The sequence below is a fragment of the Somniosus microcephalus genome, unplaced genomic scaffold (genome assembly GCF_052327205.1).
Source record: "Somniosus microcephalus isolate GS21.2 unplaced genomic scaffold, FLI_Smic_1.0 unresolved_chr9, whole genome shotgun sequence".
NCBI lineage: Eukaryota > Metazoa > Chordata > Chondrichthyes > Squaliformes > Somniosidae > Somniosus > Somniosus microcephalus.
This window is the reverse complement of record NW_028225187.1, coordinates 33,735,932-33,753,490: the sequence shown is the minus strand read 5'-3', so window position 1 is coordinate 33,753,490 and position 17,559 is coordinate 33,735,932. Positions and strand designations below refer to the sequence as shown.

Below are 17,559 nucleotides of genomic sequence, written 5' to 3'. Positions count from 1 at the left end.
CGCACCTCCGTCCACGGCGCCCACCTGGCAGTGGACTATGCTCAACTGGCAGTGGAGCAATGCACTGACCGCGATATGCTCTCCGCGCCCACAAACCCCCCAGGGCTGCGACTGAACAACGTCGCCTGCGGCCCGTCCGCCGTCACAGTCAAATGCGTCAACTCCTTGGCGCAACTCCGCCCCGTAGTCCCGGTGTCCTGGCGAAAACGGGTGTTCGACATCGTCCACGGCCTCTCACACCCCGGCACCCGCGCGTCCATTAGACTGGTGGCCAACTGATTTGTCTGGCCAAGCCTGCGCAAAGATGTGCGCATCTAGTCCAGATCCTGCATAGCTTGCCAGCGTGCCAAAATCCACCAGCACGTCAAAGCCCCACTCGAGGAGTTCACCGTGCCAGAAAGAAGGTTCGACCACGTCCACATCGACCTCGGCGACCCCCTGCTGCCATCACAAGGTCACACACACCTGCTGACAATCGTGGACCGTACCACCCAGAGGCCCGAGGCCATTCCACTGACGTCCACCACCACCACCGACATTGTGAGGGCGTTCATTGGTACCTGGGTCGCTCGGTTCGGCATCCCCTCCGACATGGCGTCGCATAGAGGCCCGCAGTTCACCTCTGATCTGTGGGCCGCCATCGCCCAAAACCTCGGGGTGGCCATTCACTGCAACACGGCTTACCACCCCCAAGCCAATGGACTGTGCGAGCGATTCCACAGGTCCATGAAGGCGTCCCTCCGTGCCATCCTCGAGGACGAGGCTTGCATCGACCGCCTCGCATGGGTGCTACTCGGCCTACGCTCCACGGTCAAGGAAGACCTGCAAGCCTTGGCGACGGAACTCGTGTACAGCCAGCCGCTGCACGTACCCAGAGAGTTCCTGCCCACTGCCACGACCCCCTGGTCGGCTGACCAGCAACGCCGCGCTTTCGCCAACCGAGCACAACAATTCGCTCCGGTACCCACTGGGCGGCACGGCGAATGAGCAACCCGCGTACCACCTAGCCTGCACATGGCCAAATTTGTTTTCATGCACCATGACGCCCACCGAGGAGCTCTATGGCCCCCATATGACGGACCCTACAAGGTACTCCAGACAGGTACAAGTTCTTTCTCCTCGAAGTGGGCAGCAGAACTGACAAGGTGTTGGTCGACCGGCTCAAGCTGGTGCACCTAGAGCCCGACGAACCCGTTCAAGTGGGCCAACACCCACCGTGGGGCAGACTGCATAAGAGCCCGACGCATCCGACCGCCCCGCTCCCAACACCAACCACCAAGAGCCGTTCTGGCCGTGCCATCAAGCCGCCACACCGGTTCGTACACTCCATACTAGTGGATTCTGCGGGGAGCTGTGTGGCGTACCGATCACAGAATGGACACAATCCGCTTTCCAGTCCGTAGACTATAAATCAGGCGTCATGCCTTTAAGAAGGATCACACCTTTAAGCAACTCGATCTGCAACATAGTTAAGCCCAGAGCGGGGGAGGAGCAGTCGAAGCTGTGCACTGATGAAAGGCAGTCGTACTTTGTGTAGTCTCTGACTCCATTTTGTGTTCAGCATGCAGCCTCAACAATTAAACCTTTTCTGTTGAACCTCTTCGAGATCAGTATTTTTTGCTAGGAGCACGTAGACTCCTACAATACAGTGTGGCTCCAGAAATCTCACAATGTATTTATTGCCACGAGCCCTGTAGTCATTCATTACCTTTACCCACATGTCATTTTATAAATCGCTCTCACCCTTTACAGTCTCCTGCACAAGTTGACTGATAGCTGATGTTAACACTGTTCCATTGACCATTGCTTTATAGCGATAGGAGTAGGCTCCTTCATCATCTTGAGTCACATTGGTGAAGGTGATGGTGACAGAATGATCCTCTGCTGACACAGTGAGGGAGGCAGAGAAATTGGCATCGCCAGCTCTCTGCAAGAAGAATATGATGCTCGGATAGACAGTCGATCTGGTGCAGGTAATAGAGACGTTTCCACCGATGTCATCATTTGCTGGATGTATTGTTATAACTGGTTTAAAAATCTCTGAAAAGAAAACGTATTGCGGGAAGTTGACTAAATTTCATATGCTTAAGTCATTGCCTTCAATTCAGTGTAGAGTTGCGCTAAGTACAATTGAGCAAGTTGCTGATGATATGATTGAGTCGTTAGAAGTCAATATTGGCGAGAAATTGGACTCGGACGGTGGCGAAAACCGGACAGTGTCGGATCGGCCGCCCGCTCTATGTAGCGACTGATATTAAGTTCAATTGACAGCATATTACTCGGCGACTGAATTGAATATCGGGCGCAGCATATACCAGGTCACTAATGTGCTACCATCAGTTTTACAACCGCACTCCCTACCCCCTGCCCCGCCAAGACCAATTCCACCACATTCATTCTTCACACTTCAACTTCACGTTTGTCTTTAATGTGCTAAATATTAGACCCATTCCAGTTTCAGCATGATTCGGATCCTCATAGCAGAAGATTCATTCCTGGACAATGGGCTTGTTGTTTATTTTGCTGGCTAAGTGTATTAATTGTCGTTAAGCATTGGCAGCTGATTGCAGAACCGTCTCCAGTTACATTTCCATTAGTTTCTGTAATGGCAACACCGGGGTTCTGCCCAAGCGGTAGGTAGAATATCTCTCCCAATATGACTAATGTTTAACCAGATGGTTGTCACTATTCTTACTGCTGTGTCTTGCAGAACAGGAACACACTCTGAAATACCCCATTTAAAATACTGGGGCTTCCACAAGGGAAGCTCTACAGATATGGAGAGACAGACATATAATACCAGTTATGAGTACATTTACATGGCATGTGTCAAAATTGTTGAAGGTGAGCAGAGATGTGGCAAGGCAAAAGGTTTAGGAGGATAATTCACTGCAGCAGGAGTCAGTTAGTCTCATGCTTTACCAATCACAACAATTGTCACGATTAGAAGTGAAAGACACTGGATATGAGCGACCAGTAACTCCACTGATTTTCTACCGCCAGCTGATTCACCGGCGGGTTCAGTCCCATTCATGGTAATTGGACTGAATATCGGGCGGTGCAAATAACACGCGGCCAATAAGATTCCGCCCGTTTGTCGCTTCTGCCAAAGACGAAATTCAGCTGTGTAACAGCCGCATCTCTTACCAGTTCAGAAAGAGTATGTTTTGCCAAAGGATGGGGGATGTATTGTTTGTTGCATGAGTGAGGAAATCATAAACTCTTTCTAGGTGTAGGAATTGAGATTTTGTTAAGTAAAGCAAAAGTAGGAAGAGTTACCTTCTACAGTTATTAACACAGAGTTACTGAGGTGTGATAATAATTGCCTTCCGAACACTCTCATCTCGTACTTGCAGCTGTAAAATCCTGTGCGTATATCGGAAAGGTTGCTGATAATGATCGAGGCAAAATGATGAGGGGAACCAATATCTAGGGAGCTCAGTAACAAATTGTCCCGATAGAAAGTGAAGTTGTTAACCTTGTTCTGGTCGGAATCGGAACAGGTAATGGGAGCTGACTCTACTTTCATATATTCACCCGGCTCGTGGTATAAAGAAATACTGGCGATCGTCTTTTGTCCTGGAACAGAAGGTTAAAAATAATAAATTTGAAAGAATTTATATTCGTATCACAACATAAATCACAGCTTTCTCTAAGGCGAGAGACTCTGAGGGTCAATTCATTTTGCGATGTGGTATGAAATGGATGATAATGAATTGACCGGTCATTATACATAAAGTCAATGGAGGGAAAAGCAGGCTTGCAAGTTTTACAGGCGGCCAATGGACATCACCCAATTTACACCACCGTAGAAATGTAAAACTAGATCTGTTATCATGGGCCACAATTACAGAGATATGCGCCAGAACTCTCAACTTCCCTAGGGGCATAAAACGGCGATTTCCGATCATCCTTCTGTCATACCCACCGCCCGCCCCACATTATTTTATTTTCCATTGAAGACAATGCAAAGCAAAAGCGAGCAAGATATATAATGGGCAGCATTCCCATATTGCCCATATTATCCAGCTGAAGTTGAGGCACCACACACAGGCAGCCAACATCAATAGAGATGCCAACGGCATCATTCAGATGCTTTGCTATTAATTTCGTCTAGCAATTCTTATATTACATTACTGGTTTTTAGCCTGCTGCCTTAGCTCGGGTTAATTCGTTATAAATTTATTTCCTGAAGATGTTGCAGTATTAAATCATATCGGGTGTAACACAAAACGTGAGCAATGCAATCGGCCTCCCATTATACGCACCGGGGTGTGGAACAGGCAGACGAAGCGATGCCGCCCATTATACCGTTGCTGCCCAGGAGGAAGTTCTACCCCATAAAGACGCAGCAGAAGAACAATTCTAGAGGTCGGTACAATTTAACGTGGTAACTCGGTAAAAGCATATTTTTGCATTGAAATTTGTGTTGTGCGGAAGCACAAAATGGTGGGAATTACTCGGTCGCCCCTTTTGCACACTGCCCAGTTTCCGTTTCCACAGAGGTTTGAGCACAGACAATAAGGTTTTTACCAGTTATCAGAGCCAAGTTTTACAGGTAGATATTCAGTTCCATTGCAGTCAATCGATGTCAACATCAGGCGGGACCAAAAACGTGCAGCAGATTGGATAGCGCCCATTTGTGCACCAGCCTAAGAGCAATATCTACGTTTCTTCAACTAAAGGTGTTGCGGATCTCTGGAAGCCTTTATACAAAATTGGAATGGCATAAAATATCAGAAAGTATAACTCACTTTGGACAGTCACAGCATCACTGGGAATAGAGTTATTCCGGCGTCCGGACACTTGTTTCTCATAAAGGCATTTGTAGCATCCGTCACTATTGTTATTTACATTTATTATTGAGTTAGTAAACGATTGTTGTTCCTTGTATATTTCATTGGTTGTATTGCCAACCGGCCACCTGAGTAACCACTGAAGCTGACCGAAAGTGTAACCATTGGCAGCATCGCAGATAATGATGAGTTCTTCTCTGACCAGATATACCGGATAACTGGGCCTTGTTGGAGGAGGTGGGGGGTCTGAAACGATAGAATTCATTGCTGATGTTACACTCAGGCTCTGAACGATGAATAAGCAAATTAACATTGCATTAACACATATGATCTGGTGCGCGTTCAGTGTCACAATGTTGCTGCTGTGTTAGAACAAATGTACACTTCATTACATAAAGGACAGAAAATAACAGGTTCATTGCAAAGTTTGTTCTATAATAAATGGACCAACACAATTAGAATAATACACCAGTGAATATCCCGCACTTATTGTACAAACTATCGTTGTATCCCGTGGTATTTAGAAGATTAAGATGTGATTTTATCGAAGTTATCAGGATATTATGGGTAACATAGGGTCCTAAATTTAAATAAAGGAAACTACGATGGTCTGTGGCGTGAGTTGGATAGGATTAATTGGGGAATTTCACTCATAAGGTTGACGGTGGATAGGCAATGGCAAACATTCAAAGACCGCATGGATGCACTAGAGAATTTGTTCATCACAGTTTGGCATAAAAATAAAACAAAAGAGGTGACACAACCATGGCTAACAAGGGAAATTAGGGATAGCATAAGATCCAAGGAGAGGACATGTAAATTGGCCAGAAAAAGCAGTAAACCTGAGGATTGGGAGCAGTTTAGTATTCAACAAAGGAGGACAAACGGATTAATTAAGAAAGGGAAAATAGAATATGAGAGTAAGCTTTCAGGGAACATAAAAACTGACTGTAAAAGCTTTTATAGATATGTGAAGAGAAAAAGTTTGGGGAAGTCAAGCTAAGGTCCCTTGCAGTCAGAATCAGGGGAATTTATAACGGGGAACAAAGAAATGGCAGACCAATTAAACACATTTATTGATTCGGTCTTCACACAGGAGGACACAAAACCTCCCACAGATTTTGGGGAACATAGAGTCTGATGAAAGAGAGGAACTGTAAGAAATCAGTATTTGTAGGGAAATGATGTTAGGGAAATTGATGGGAGTGAAGACCGATAAATCCCCAGTGCCTGATAATCTACATCCTAGGGTACTTAAGGAAGTGGCCCTAGAAATAGTTGATGCTTTGCTGATCATCTTCCAGCATTTGATGCAATCTGGAACAGTAGCCATGGATTGGACGCTGGCTAATGCTACCCCACTATTCAAAAAGGTGGTAGGGTGAAAACAGGGAATTACAGACTGGTAAGCCTGACAGTGGTAGCGGGGAAAGTGTTAGAGTCCATTATAAAAGGTGTAATAGCAGAGCACTTGGAAAACAGTGGCAGGATCGGACAAATTCAACATGGATTCACAAAAGATAAATCGTGCTTGACTAATCTACTGGAATTTTGTGAGGATGTAACTGGTAACATAGATCAGGGAGAATCAGTGGATGTGGTGTATTTGATCTTTCAGAAGGCTTTTGATAAGGTCCTGCATAAGAGATTAGCGTGTAAACTTAAGGCACATGGGATTTGGGGAAAGGTATTGACTTGGATAGAGAACTAGTTGGCAGACAGAAAGCAAAGAGTTGGAATAAACGGGTCTCTTTCTGAGTGGCAGGCAGTGACTAGTGGGGTACCACAAGGATCGGTCCTAGGACCCCAGGGCCCAGAAATTCAGTTGGGCGCACCAGCTGTTAGCGTCTTAGGAGGAGTAGATCTCGAGCGCTAGGTGCTTAGCGCCCGGGCGCAGCGTGACCTGCGCCTCGCCCCAACTTCAGTACACATTTAGCACCGGCGCAAAGTCTTAGCGCGCGCCCTGCTGCGTGCGCAGATCATGACGTCATTTACTAGTGCAACGCCCTTTGTGCGCCCTGAACCAGAACTTCACTCGCGCCGGCCCATTGTGCGCCGGGCGGCCGTAACGATTGTGAAGTGGAACGGTACACAGCCGATGCGGGCCGCGGGGAGCACAAATTAAAGGGCCCTCCTGTACTACAAATGGTACGGTACGGCTGGGGGGGTGGGGGTGAGGAGGAGGAGGACGAGGACGAGGACGAGGACGAGGACGAGGACGAGGAGGAGGAGGAGGAGGAGGAGGAGGAGATGGAGACGACTGGTGTTCCGGGAACACATAACAAACTGATGGAGAGACACCCTCCCCAAAACCACAAATACACCAGTGTCGGCCTTTCAAAAAAATCCACCCTCCCCCTTTAAGAGCTCACCGGAGCCAGAGTGTCTGCCGTCAATCAGCAGCTCGCCGCACCTGCCCTGCGCGCAACTTCCGGTGGAGCGCCCCGGCCCGCCGGCTTAGTGCCTAAAGAGAGGCGTACAGCGCCAGTTTTAGCGCTCGAGCAAACTCTTAGGGCGAAGCTAATGAATATCGGAGAAGTGGCCTCGATTTGGCGGCGAGCGCAAACTTTAGCGGCCGCCCTACTTTACCGCCCCAAAAGTGGCTACAATGATTTTCTAGGCCCAGATTTTCACAATCCATATTAATGATCTGGACGAGGGAATTGGATGTAATATCTCCAAATTTGAAGACGACACAAAACTGGGTGGGAGGGTATGCTGTGAGGAGGATGTCGTAAACTCCAGTACGATTTGGACAGGTTGGCTGATTGGGCAGAAACATGGCAAATGCACTAGAATGTGGATAAATGTGAGGTTAGCCACTTTGCTGGCAAAAACCAGAAGGCAGATTATTTTTTGAATGGCAATAGATTGGGAGAAGGGGAAGTGCAAAGAGACCTGGGTGTTCTTGCGCACCAGATGCTGAAGGTAAGGATGCAGGTGCAGCAGATGGTTAAGAAGGCAAATGGTATGTTGGCCTTCGTAACAAAAGGGTTCGAGTACAGGAACAAGGATGTCTTACTGCAGTTGTACAGGGCCTTGGTGAGACCGCACCTTGAGTATTGTGTGCAGTTTTGGTCACTTTATCTGAGGAAGAACGTTCTTGCCATTGAAGGAGTGCAGCGAAGATTCACCAGGCTGATACCTGGGATGGTAGGAATGAGGTATGTGGAGAGATTGTGTCGATTGGGCTTGTACTCGCTGGAGTTTAGATGAATGAGAGGGGATCTCATTGAAACTTATAAAATTCTAACAGGACTAGACAGACTAGATGCAGGAAGGATGTTCCCGATGGTCGGCGAGTCCAGAACCAGGGGTCACAGTCTAAGGGGTAAGCCAATTAGGATAGAGATGAGGAGGAATTTCTTCACCCAGAGAGTGGTGAACCTGTGGAATTTTCTACCACAGTTGAGGCCAATTAATTAAATATATTCAAGAAGAAGTTGTATATATTTCTTAAGGCTACAGGGATCAAGGGATATGGGGAGAACGCAGGGACAGGGTACTAATTTTGGATGATCAGCCATGATCTCATTGAATGTTAGAGCAGGCTCGAGGGGCCGAATGGCATACTTCTGCACCTATCTTCTATGTTTCTTTGTAAATATTGACTGTAATTCCCACTTCAAACAGGAGGTGACGATCGAATGGGTGTAGAGCCACCTGTTCATGTGATTCGCACTCTAGACCCAGCTTAATCATTATCGCAGCTCATTAACAGTGAGCTTTCGAGACAGTTGCCTCAGCTGGAGTTCAGCCTAATGACTACATTGTGATGCCAAGATTTTGTGTCAATGGGAAAGGAACAGAAAGTATTTGAGCAGTGGTCAATGGAAGGGTTAAATCTCCAAGGCATCAGAGAGGATGGAATCATTTATCGAGGGGCGGCGGTCTAGAGGGAGGAGAAGGAAATTAAAGGTCAGGAACGGAAACTTATAACATGGTGGATGAAGAAGTTCACAGTCCATTGTGTAGGTTCTACAAACACAAGAGGGGAAGGTGAGTGGCAGTGCCAACGAAACCATTTATTCGGGGTAATATAAAGCAGTTAAAATTCTGCCATTAGTACAGCATTCATCTGTGCCAGGTGTAGTGAACGGTATGTGATGTTTGATGCGGATACTCTTTCAAGCTGTTCGCCTTTATTCCCTTCACTGCACGCTAATGAGTGACAAATGGAAAGCAAAGACACAAACCCGTAAGCAGAGTAACTGACATGCATTAAATTTTCACAATATAAGAGGAATAACATATGCTAATGAAGCTGAGATCAAAACCTCTCCCAGCTAGCTGCCTATTCTGTGAAATGAAAGAAGGATTTGCATTTATATAGCTCCTTTCACGGCCACCGCACATCCCAAAATGCTATACAGCCAATGAAGTACATTTTGAAAATTAGTGACGTGCAATATAGAAAACTCGGCAGCTAATTTGCGCACAGCAAGCTCCCACAAGCAGCAATGTGATAATGACCAGATCATCTGTTTCTGTGATGTTGAATGCGGGACAAATCTAGGCCAGGTTATTCGGGAATAACTTCCATGCTCCTTTTTCGAAATTCTGCCATGAGATGATTTACGTCCAACTGAGAGAGCAGAAAAATCTGAAAGGCAGCACCTTCGACAGTGCAGCACTCCCTCAGCACTGTACTGGAGTGCCAGCCCCAGATTTTGGTGCCCAGCTCTCTGGAGTAGGGACTTGATCCCATCAGCTTGTGCGAGAGTGCGACCCATTGAACCACGGTTGACACTACAACAGGAAGAAGACTTTCAAATATTTTTCAAGCTATCTTTTCCTGTTGCTGTTCTATTCCCGCTCTCTCGCTATGTGAACCATGTGACTGCACAGTGTCAAAGTTGGGAAAGCACCTTAACAGAAGCTGGCCACTTTTGAAATGCACTTAATTTTCTCGGCTGGTCAGGTTCCACATTTCTTGTTGCTTGTGACCGTTTAGTATTAATATGTTCAAACAGCAGGTTATTGCTCCTTCCGAGTAACGAGACGTCTGCCTTGATGGCTTTGGGTCATTGCTGTCTGTGGTATTACAATTTTATAGTAATATTCTGTACATTATAGAGTGTAGCCGAGCTGATGCTTTAATTGAAGTTGTAGGCAAATATGACAGCAGCAAATTAGGCCTGTGGCTCAATTATCAGGCCCAAAATATGACATTTTATGTCGCCCAATGTTTACAAACACTGGATGTAATTTTATTGAAATGGCTCAATAGCATCAATGTCCTTCCATATTCAGTTGATGAGTTTGGCTGTGATGTTGTTTAATTGCTGCATCATTTGAATCAATGGGGTAGATCTTCCACTTCATATCTCAGGGAATCTTTGAATCTAAATTATTCCATTGTGAAGGAGTATAGAATAAGCGCTGACCTAAGATATATTTCTACGTACACAGTGATTTCCTTCTTGGCAGTTTCAATGCCATCCTCCCTTTGACATCCCCCCCCATACATACCCGAGCCCCTTTCCCAAGGCATCACCCAATTCCTTATTAGCAAGTCAGGAACGCTTACACAGAAGGTGTTATATGGACCTGGTCCTTTGTTAACAACTCTAATCACTGATCACATACAATACCTTATCTCCGCATCACCCAGAAATCCCCTTTCTCTGCAGAATAATTTTGGAGAACCGAGAAATTCCTCAACCCCAATTTTCAATCTCAAACACATTACTTACAGAGTCTTTCCCTCCCTTGGGAAAGAACGGTTCAGATTCTCTCAGAGAAATTGCTGACAAATATCTTGGAGATTACACCATTGCACAAGTCAAATAAAGAACCATCACTCAAATACTGGATTCAAGTCCCGAAAATGCTCCAATATTGCGCATTTCTGTCAACTTTGAACAGACCAACATACATTTTAAAGTGAAGCCTAGGCTATACAGTATTACAATATCATATCAGTTACTCATATTCTCTTATATGTTAATTGTGTTACAATATCTACTCACCTATATTTTAAAACTTCCCATGCATGGAATACAATCGTGTTTTGATTTAATAAATGCTTTCATAATCTGTATATCTTTCTGACAACACGTTTGTACAGTCTAAGCATTAAAATGGTGTACACCACCGCATCATCATCAACCGACCCCCTCTCACCCCACCAGTATGTCGCTGTTTGTTTTAGCCTAGTTTTACCTTGAGTACAGTCACCATTCAAACTTAAGCAGTTTTCTCTTTTGCTTGAATTGCTTCTTTTGAAGTTTTCTGAAACTTTAGGATTTTGCAGATCCTCATGACTCCATTCAGGCCGCCCTCTCTCTCTCTCTGTCTCCTTGTCTCTCTCTGTCGCTGTGTCTCTCTATTTCTCTGTCTGTTTGTCTCTCTGTCTTTCTCTCGATCTCTCTCTCTCTGTTTGTCTCTCTGTCTTTCTCTCTCTCGTTCTCTCTCTCTCTCTGTCTCTGTCCCTGTCTGTCTCTCTCTGTCTGTCTCTCTCACATTCTTCGTCTCTCTCTGTCTCCCTCTCTGTCTCCCTCTCTGTCTCTGTCTCTCTCTCTGTCTCTCTCTCTGTCGCACTCTCTCTCTTTCTCTCTCTCTCTGTCTCACTCTCTCTCTGTCTCACTCTCTCTGTTTCCCTGTCTCTCTCTGTCTCCATCTCCGTCTCTGTCTGTGTGTGTGTGTGTCTCTCTCTCTCTCTCTCTCTCCCTGTCTCTGTCTGCCTCAATCTCTCTCTGCTGGCTGTTTGCTGCAGCAACCCTGATGACATTCCAATATCCTGCCATTTCGCCATAGCCCTGTATTTGCCTCAGCTTAAAACATGTTTACTCTTACCCCTTAAACAAGTCAATACGACCTGCCTGTAGTTGCTGCTGGTGTTGCTACTGTATCCGGGTCCCTCCTTTTATTCCTCGACTTTCAATTAAAAACTATTGAATGTTAATTGCCCACTTATTGCTGCTTATTCTCCTTTTCTCAATTATATAAATTAAGAGTCAGTGGCAGCGTGGATATAAAATCAGCTCAGGGTCAGAAAGAAGTGAGTGTAGCTGAACGGTTGCTTTTCAGGTTGGAGAGAAGTGTGTAGTGGGGTTCCCTATGGGTCGCTTATTGAGACCTTTGCCCTTGTTCCTACATATTAACGACCTGGACTTGGGGTTAAAGGGCATCATTTCAAATGTGCAGAGACATTGCTGCTGAAATGTAATGCAGGGAAGTGATGCCTGTTGGAAGGAAGAATGAGGTGAGGCAATATAAATAGCTTGGTGTTATTTTAAAGGGGGTGCAGGAGCAGATAGACCTGGAGGTTCACGTACACACATATTTGAAGTTGGCAGGCCAATTGTAAAGGCTGATAAAAAGTATAACGTGTCATGGGATTTATAAATAGAGCCATAAAGTAGTGATGAATAATTATGAGGTGATGCTAAATCATTACACATCATTTTTGGTGGCTCAGATGGAACATTGTGTCCAGTTCTGTCCATCAGATATTACAAAGGATGTAAAAGCCTTGGAAAGGATGCAGAGAAAATTTAACAGAATGGAAACAGATGAGGAACTTCGATTATGTGGACATAGTAGAGAAGCAGGGTGATGTTCTCTTTGCAGCAGAGAAGGGCAAGGGGTTTTAATAGAGTTGTTCATAATTAGAACTTATTTTGATAATGCAAATAGGAAAAACATTTTCAGTGTCGAGAGGTCAGCAACCAGAGGGTGCACATTTAGGGCAGATGGTAAAATCGCCAGAGGGGGCATTGCACTGTCGGAGGTGGCCTCTTTTGTAAGAGACGTTAAACTGAGGCCCCATTTTCCTCCCTCAGGTGAATGTAAGTTATCCCACACCATGATTCAAAAAGAGCAGGGCCGTTGCACTGGTGTCCTGGTCATTAATCTGTACTCATCCAACCCAAAAGAGCATTTGGAAAATCCACCCGTTTGGGAAGTTGTTGCAAATTTGAGGACAAATGACTATAAGATGAAACACATTGGAGAATAAATTATCAATATGAATACCGCGGGAACAGGTCTGAGAATAATGTGTGAAATAAGATAATTAACTGAGCAATCTTGGCGCCGGCAGTTATAGAAACAGAATAATTAGTCAAAGTCCTCCCTGGGTTAATCACCAGCTGCCTGCAGTTAGAGCAAACTTGATTCAGGCATTGCTCAACTTAACCTGTTTCCTGTGAAAACTGATATCTCTGCTGAAAGCTGCTGCTGGCATTTTCACAGCAACACCATCAGTTCCCTATAATCCAAATTTCGCTGTGCAAAATAGTGTAGTCAGGAAAGTACATTTCCGTACTCCCATCGCAAAACAGTTAGCACCTAAGATTATTGAACCATCATTTTTCATGTTGTGTTCTTTGTGATCAGTGTCGCAGATTCTGTAAATTGTGATACAGATCCTCTCTAATCAAAAGTGCCAGAATTCTTAATCAGTTGCGAATAGAAAATGCCTGTAAATGTATTCTGGATATCAATCAATACATTTTCAACAATGTATTCATTATTAAGTTTATCCGTGTCCTGCGTATATGTAAACTTATATAAATGCCTCTCTCTTGAGAGTAAACATAGAAACGTAGAAGATAGGAGCAGGAATAGGCCATTCGGCCCCTCGAGCCTGCTCCACCATTGAATGCGATCATGGCTGATCATCCAAATTCAATACCTGTCCCTGCTTTCTCCCCATACTCCTTGATCCCTTTAGCCTTAAGAAATATATCTAACTCCTTCTTGAATATATTTAATGAATTGGCCTCTACTGCCTTCTGTGGTAGAGAATTCCAGAGGTTCACCACTCGCTGGGTGAAGAAATTCCTCCTCCTTTCTGTCCAAAATGGCTTACCACTTATCCTTAGATAAGGAGAGAGAGAGAGAGAGAGAGAGATACCACTATCTGCACCATGTCTCTGTGAAGGATCTAAATTGTTCATAATTATGAAGGGTTTTGATAGAATGAATAAGGAGAAAAGTTTCCACTGGCTAGAGGTCGGTGACCAGGGGATACACAATTATGATAACTGGCGAAAGCATCAGAGGGGAGATGAGGATTTATTTTTATAACCACTTATTTTGTATCTGTCTTCACAGTAAAAGATGCAAAAAGCGTATCAAAATTATGGGGAAGCAAGGGTCTAATGAGGGTGAGGACCTTAATGTTACTAATATAAGTAGAGAAATAGTACTAGAGAAACCAATGGAATGAAAAGCTGACAAATCCCCTGGACCTGACGGCCTACTTCCCAGGGTTCTAAAAGGTGTGGCTGAAGAGACAGTGGATGCATTGGTTTTGATAATCCAAAATTCTCTAGATTCTAGAACGGTTCCAGAGGATTGGAAGGTCACAAATGTATCACCACTATTCAAGAAAGGAGGAAGAGAGAATAAAGGGAACGACAGGCCAGTTAGCCTGACATCAGTCTGTAGAAAAGGGGGCGTTGGTTTTGGTTGCCCCTGGGGTTTGTCTCTGGCCAGTCAGCAGTATCTGAGCTGCTCCAGGCCCCGTGCGGTTTCGAATCGCTTCCCTTTCTGGTTCTGACCGCCGGACTTATTTCAGTCGCGACATAAAAAAAACGAGACTTTTGGTTGGGTGCAAAGAAGACCAGTATTTATTAAATTACAGAATAAATTGCTATACAGCAAAATAATTATGAATACAGCACACTTTTACTTAATACAGCACACCTTAACATAATACAGCACACTTTTGCTTAACGGGAGCAGAAACGGACACATCGAGGGAAATCTGAGTAAAATTGACACAAAGAATAAATTGAAAATAACGATGAATACAGCACACTTTTACTTAATACAGCACACCTTTTCTTAATAGAGCACACCTTTGCTTAATACAGCACTTTTACTTAACGGGGAGGAGAAACGGACACATCGAGGGAAAATTGACTAAAATTACAATTTAACAAAATTCCCCTTAATTCCCACCCCTTATAACTATCTAGTTTGCCTTGTAATGGGCCAGAAAATCTGTGCTCACCAGTGAATGCCTGCTCCGTGCCCCTGCGGTCTGTCTTACATTCTTCACCGCCCTGTAGTAGAGATACCCCAGTAATTCAAAAGTAACTGCTGGTATTCCACTTCTTTGGGCGGGCTGCTGAGCTGTTCCTTTTGTAGGCAGGGCATCAGAGGCAAGGCGGCCGAGAGCGAGAGAGAATGGGTTCCTGAGGGGCTATCTTTATACCCCATTGGGAGCTGTTATCTTCGCGCCCAAATCTGGATGTATCTGGGCTATAGAAAGGGACCAATCTGTCCCCATTGACTGTAATGGGTTTGAATGTGTTACCCATACGTTTAAACTGGTTTGTGCTCAGTTTAAAGTGTCTCAAATTCTGGACAAACAAATCCTAAATGTTCAGCCAACAGCACTCAAGTGCTTTGTAAACAATCCATTGTCTTGTGGTCACCGCACAACCACAACTGATTGACAGCTTTAATTATTAATCCCTTGAGTCAACATTGTAGAGAGCTCGTGTAAACAAACAATCTTATTGTTCCTCTGTTGAACTTCCTAAACCGCAGTTGATTGACAGTTTTAAGTACCTCAAGTAATTCAGCTCATGATGGTAGATGTTCAGACAGGCTGTCTTTGTCTTCTGCCACGAGGCCTGACAGCCATTTTTGATGCCCTGGGTTTTTAAGGTACATTCCAACCATGTTTCCTTTTAATCAAATAATCTTCGGGGGCTGCAGAAATTTTCCGAAATTTTGCGAAACCTTACAGTCCGCACTAGGATACTAAAACTTGCTTGTAGTATCCTGTTTAAAGGTGAGCAAGAATTTCTGACACCCACAAACAACCTCCCCTTATATTTATCTATATCTATCTTTGATCCCCTGACACCTCCATCACCCTTACCCAGAGAGAATCGCAGTACACGGTAGGCAACTATCGACAGAATAACATGAATAGTTACAATAATTCAAACATGGAGGCGGTCCAATGCCCCTGCACCACTGAGTATTTACAATTATTCAAGCATGGAGGGACCAATGCCCCTGCACCACTTGTGACATAGTTTTAAAACGATACAACATCTATAATGGGATTACCACCAAGCCAAAACATATCTGTTAAAAATACAAATGGAAGAAACGAGCGTCCTCCTTTTTTTCTATAATGCAATTGCTTGACACTTTAATAAATGGCACCATTCTTCAGCCATAAATGTATTTAAAACTTCCACAATCTACGAACACAACAATACACAGGCATATGCAATTTCTTCAATTGCCTCTAAACAAGTAGTACAAACTCACAGTTAGGAACTAAATTCACACATTATTTCCTTTGGAGTTGGGACCAGTACATACTACAAAATATAAAATAATTAATAAGCTTTTGTAAACTCTTAATCTCAATCTGGAATTCCAATAACAGTTTAATTGCTGTGGGCATCTGCCTCCTGCAGACCCCTCTCTTCGTGGGCTAGGGGTGATCCCTTCCCCCAGCATCCAAAGACACGATGGTCCTCTGCACCTCCCGAAACTCTGAAGAAGACTTAAAAAAATACATCTAGCCAGGTTCCCTGGCTCGGGGTAATGCTATCGGGTCCTGTGACCTCGGCTCACATAGACAACACTCTGGAACGGTACCTGTAGTGTCCGTGTGTAGATAAAGACACTGAAGACAGGAGTTGGTTCATAGGTATTTACTAAGCAAGTATGGGGGGTTTCTAAAGGATATACACAATACACAGGCTTATATAGCCCAAGTACAATTACCGGCATTACACGCACCTGGGGCTCTTAAAGGCACATACACCACAATTGCTCTTAAAGGCACATACACCACAATTCCTCCCCTTCCAGCTAAATAGTACATCATATTTTTTAAGTAATTATTAATTACATGTTATATGCAAAATAATATACATTGCTGTATTAATTAATTATAAGTTAGTCTATCAGGAGGCTTCCTGACTCGGTCCGGATAACGCCTCGGGGGTGTAGTAGTTTCTGGTGGTGTAGAAGGTTCTTCTGGCAAGGCTGATTCAGCTTGAATGCCAGTGTCGGGTTCATCGGGTTCCAGTCTCACCGGATCAGAGGTAGATATGGGTATCTCTACTTCATCGTTAGGTGTATAAAGTGCTGGTGTAGGTTGTCCCTTTTCGGATGACTTGATGATTTGGTCAGCATGGCGTCTTATTATGCTTCCTCCGATGTCCACGGTATACATCAGTGGTCCTAGTCGTGTGCAGATAGTTCCAGGCTGCCATTTCTCGGTACGGTAGTCCCGGGCCAAAACCGGTTGGCCTATTTGGAAGGCCCTAGTTGGCCTTTCATTCATACCATGAAACTGCCGGTTCTCCACATCCCTTCGGATGTTGGGCTTGACCAAATCCAGCCGGCATCTTAGATTTCTATTGTAGAACATCATAGCGGGAGTTTGGTTGGTAACCATATGTGTTGCATTCCTATATGCAAATAAGAAGTTATCCACCTTGTGCTGAAGTTTTATGTCTTCATTACCCATGGCCTTTAGGCCTTCTTGAAGGTCTGGACAAACGTTTCAGCCAATCCATTGGTGGCGGGATGGTATGGGGTGGACGTGTAGTACTTTACCCATTGTTCTTTAAGAACTTTCTGAATTCTTCGGACACAAATTGCGGTCCATTATCAGAACATATCTGTTCCGGCAGCCCATTCCTGGCAATTATGGTCCTTAATAATGTGATGGTTTTTTCCGTGGTAGTGGAGGACATCTTTATTACCTCCGGCCACTTGGAGTGTGCATCAACTGCGATTAAGAACATTGAGTCCATAAATGGACCAG

At 44.6% G+C, this 17,559-nt stretch overlaps 1 protein-coding gene across 1 annotated transcript in view; it reads left to right on the top strand.

Annotated features, from left to right (window-relative positions):
- The first annotated feature begins 1,039 nt into the window (after nucleotides 1-1,039).
- Nucleotides 1,040-17,559, top strand: part of LOC147085049 (uncharacterized) — a 54,491-nt gene continuing 37,971 nt past the window's right edge. Inside the window, exons 1-2 of the mRNA XM_085979409.1 lie at nucleotides 1,040-1,089; nucleotides 2,711-2,844. Of these exons, the coding sequence (XP_085835535.1) occupies nucleotides 1,040-1,089; nucleotides 2,711-2,844 (184 nt within the window). The remainder of the gene's footprint in view (nucleotides 1,090-2,710; nucleotides 2,845-17,559) is intronic.